This window comes from Notolabrus celidotus, chromosome 6 (genome assembly GCF_009762535.1).
Source record: "Notolabrus celidotus isolate fNotCel1 chromosome 6, fNotCel1.pri, whole genome shotgun sequence".
NCBI classification, from domain to species: Eukaryota; Metazoa; Chordata; class Actinopteri; order Labriformes; family Labridae; genus Notolabrus; species Notolabrus celidotus.
In genome coordinates this window covers 38,750,950-38,754,290 of record NC_048277.1, presented here as the reverse complement: position 1 = coordinate 38,754,290, position 3,341 = coordinate 38,750,950, and the positions used below count along the sequence as shown (strand labels likewise).

The 3,341-nt window shown below is 54.5% G+C and overlaps 1 protein-coding gene across 1 annotated transcript in view; it reads left to right on the top strand.

Moving 5' to 3' along the window:
• LOC117814961 (fibroblast growth factor receptor substrate 2-like) overlaps positions 1-3,132 on the top strand; it is a 9,001-nt gene extending 5,869 nt beyond the window's left edge. Inside the window, exons 3-7 of the mRNA XM_034686556.1 lie at positions 164-254; positions 681-867; positions 1,147-1,281; positions 1,535-1,698; positions 1,792-3,132. Of these exons, the coding sequence (XP_034542447.1) occupies positions 189-254; positions 681-867; positions 1,147-1,281; positions 1,535-1,698; positions 1,792-2,832 (1,593 nt within the window). The 5' untranslated portion in view covers positions 164-188 and the 3' untranslated portion in view covers positions 2,833-3,132. The remainder of the gene's footprint in view (positions 1-163; positions 255-680; positions 868-1,146; positions 1,282-1,534; positions 1,699-1,791) is intronic.
• Positions 3,133-3,341: the final 209 nt, after the last annotated feature.

Below are 3,341 nucleotides of genomic sequence, written 5' to 3'. Positions count from 1 at the left end.
TGCCCTCAGATGAAGCCTAGCTAACTGTCAGCTGCCCTCAGATGAAGCCTGGCTAACTGTCAGCTGCCCTCAGATGAAGCCTAGCTAGCTGTCTAACTGTCTAACTGTGTGTGTGTGTGTGTGTGTGTGTGTGTGTGTGTGTGTGTGTGTGTGTGTGTTTCAGACATCAGATGGTGCTGTGAGGAGCCATGGGTAGCTGTCTAAGCTGTCCAGAGAAAGAGTCAATCCCAGATAATCATCAGAGTAAATTTAAGGTCAGTGTGTTCTCTCTCTCCTTACAGGACTCCACAGAGTCTCTCCTTCAGACCTTTCATAGACCTGCATCCTGATCCTGTACCACCACACTTCTGTCAGGGTGTGGACTCAGTGTTCATGATGACAGAGTCTGATTTAAAGTCTTTATTTAAGGACATGTCGGGTGGTCCCTCTCCTCTTTAGAGCGGAGGACTCAGCGTCCATGATTTCCAAAAAGAATGTTTTGATTTCATCAGACCACAGGACAGATTTCCACTTCCCCTCAGTCCATCTTAAACGGGCTCAGGTCCAGAGAAGTCTCCCTGGTTCTGGATCAGGTTTATATATGGTGTTTTTATGAAAACAGGAATTGTCTGGTTTCACTGAGAACCAGGTCTCTGGGCGGGGTAGAGGTCTACAGTATCTAAACCTCTGTCCCTGTTCAGGTGATCAACGTGGACGACGATGGGAACGAGTTGGGTTCAGGTGTGATGGAGCTGACCGACGCCGAGCTCGTCCTCCACACACATCGCCGCGACGACGTCAGGTGGCCTTACCTGTGCCTTCGCCGCTATGGTTACGACTCCAACCTGTTCTCGTTTGAGAGCGGCCGGCGCTGTCAGACGGGACAAGGTACACACACACACACACACACACACACACACACACACACACACACACACACACACACACGTTCCTTCAGTGAAGATAAAATCATTAAGTCTACAAACTGCTGAGTCACGGTTTATGAATCATGACTCTGCAGCTTAACGCTGACAGGATAATGGACCAATAAACACAGGTGTATTAAAAGTGTGTGTGTGTGTGTGTGTGTGTGTGTGTGTGTGTGTGTGTGTGTGTGTGTGTGTGTGTGTGTGTGTGTGTGTGTGTGTGTGTGTGTGTGTGTCTCAGGTATCTTTGCCTTTAAGTGTCCCCGTGCAGAGGAGATCTTCAACATGCTGCAGGAGGTGATGCACAGTCACAGCATCAGTGTGGTGGAGGAGGCCGTGATGGAGCCCACACAGCAGCAACACACACCTGCTGCAGGTAACAACACACACACACACACACACACACACACACACACTAACACTAACACACACCTGCTGCAGGTAACAACACACTGTACACACAGCAGCAACACATTGATAACATTGAGTCTGAACACTAGATGGCGCTGTTCCACCTGTCCTCAGCTGTTTGACTCCACAGAGTCCTTTGATCAGAACTCACCTGTGGATGATGTCACCTCTGTCCTGTGTGTGTGTGTGTGTGTGTGTGTGTGTGTGTGTGTGTGTAGCTCTGGGGTATTCGGTGCCTTCGGTTCCTAACGGGATGAGCCGGATCCCGTCTGTGGGGGAGGCTCCGTCTCACCCCTCCACCCGTCACCCGTCAGTGGCCTCCACTCGCCTCCCGTCTGTGGGGGAGGAGTCGACTCACCCGCTGCTGGTGGCCGACGATGCGGTGAGCGATCCACTTCCTGTTTGCTTCATTGAGCTTTAGAAGATGATGTGTGATGTAGTGATGATGTAATGATGATGTCATCGCCTCCTGCAGGTGCACACCTACGTGAACACGTCGGGCCTCCTGGAGGAGCAGCCCAGCCCTCTGACCGTCACCACCCCGCTGGAGAGCCCCACCTCCCCCACCTCTCAGTGTCCTCCCACGCCCCCTCCCCCCCCCAGGGTCCGCCCGGAGCTGCCGGCCCCGCCCCCTCAGCCGGAGCCTCAGGTGCTGCTGGAGCCGCAGGGCGTGCGCTTTGTGTTAGGCCCCACCCCCGTTCAGAGGCAGCTGATGGAGAAGAGGAAGCAGGAGGCGCAAGGGGAGGAGCCAAAAGAGACTGAAGGCACCTCCGACACCCCTGCCAAGCCAGAGCCCGCCCCCCCGCTCTCCAACGGCTCCTCCTCCTGCTCTTCCTCTAATCCATCCACAGCTTCTCGCCGCCACCGCCCGCCCCCCCTCACCCCCGACCTGCAGAATGTTAACAACTCGGCGCAGCGCCGCACTGCCTTGCTGGACTACGAGAACCTGCCGGCGCTGCCACCCGTGTGGGAGGCCAGGAAGACGAGCAGTGAGGAGGAGGAGCCTGTCTGTGGCGGTCTGAGGACACCATCTCTTAATGGTTACAACCACCACGGGGCGCTGCACCACTCTTACTCTCACCCGCTGTCCGCCGCGCTCGAGTCCTCGCACAACTATGTCAACACGGAGAACGTAACGGCACCGCTCAGCGCCCATCGACCGGACACCGCTCGCCGCCGCGTGGAGGGCCCCACCATCTTTAACTTTGACTTTAGACGGCCGCCGCTGCCCGGCCACGCTGAGCAGCCAAAGACCCTGAACTACATCGAGTTGGAGATGGAGCAGGGGGGCGGGAACAAGGGCGCTTCTGACGGCAGCAATCCTCACACACCACGCACCCCGACCTCCCCCCTCCCTCCGACCACGCCCACTCGCCGTACGGAGCTATACGCCCTCATTGACATTGAACGCACGGCCGCCATGTCCAACCTGCAGCGAGCGCGGCCGCGGGACGACGGGACGTCACGCAAAACTCGACACAATAGCACGGAGCTGCCCACCAAGAGCACTGTGTGACCCCGCCCCCTCGCACTGTGTGACCCCGCCCCCTCACCTCCTTTAGGTCACCTGATGAGGTGTGTTTATATCAAACTCTTTGCGAGCTCACCTGAGCAGGTACGCTCTCAGACAGACGGTACTTACAGCAGATTATTGGATGCTGGTGATGATGTCACAGACTCTTCTTCCTTATATGGTCAGATCAGTATTACTGAACAAAACATTCCATTTATTCTTTATATGTTCACTTCCTGCTGTACTGAGCATGCTCAGTACCTACAGCAGATCGCCACAATAAAAGTCTCTCTGTTTTTATTACTATTTATTTTATTTTCGACTCTGTGGACGCACTTCCTGTTGGCCTCTTTCAGCAGGTCATGATGACATCATAATATCTCTGTCGCTAAAGCAAGATGCTAACGGTTTTATCAGGTTGAAGCTAGGTTCTCCTTCAGGTAAATAAAGAGTTAAAATACACACCTGGTTACCTGCTGGCCAGCTGGAACTTCTGCTAGCTTAGCTTCTTT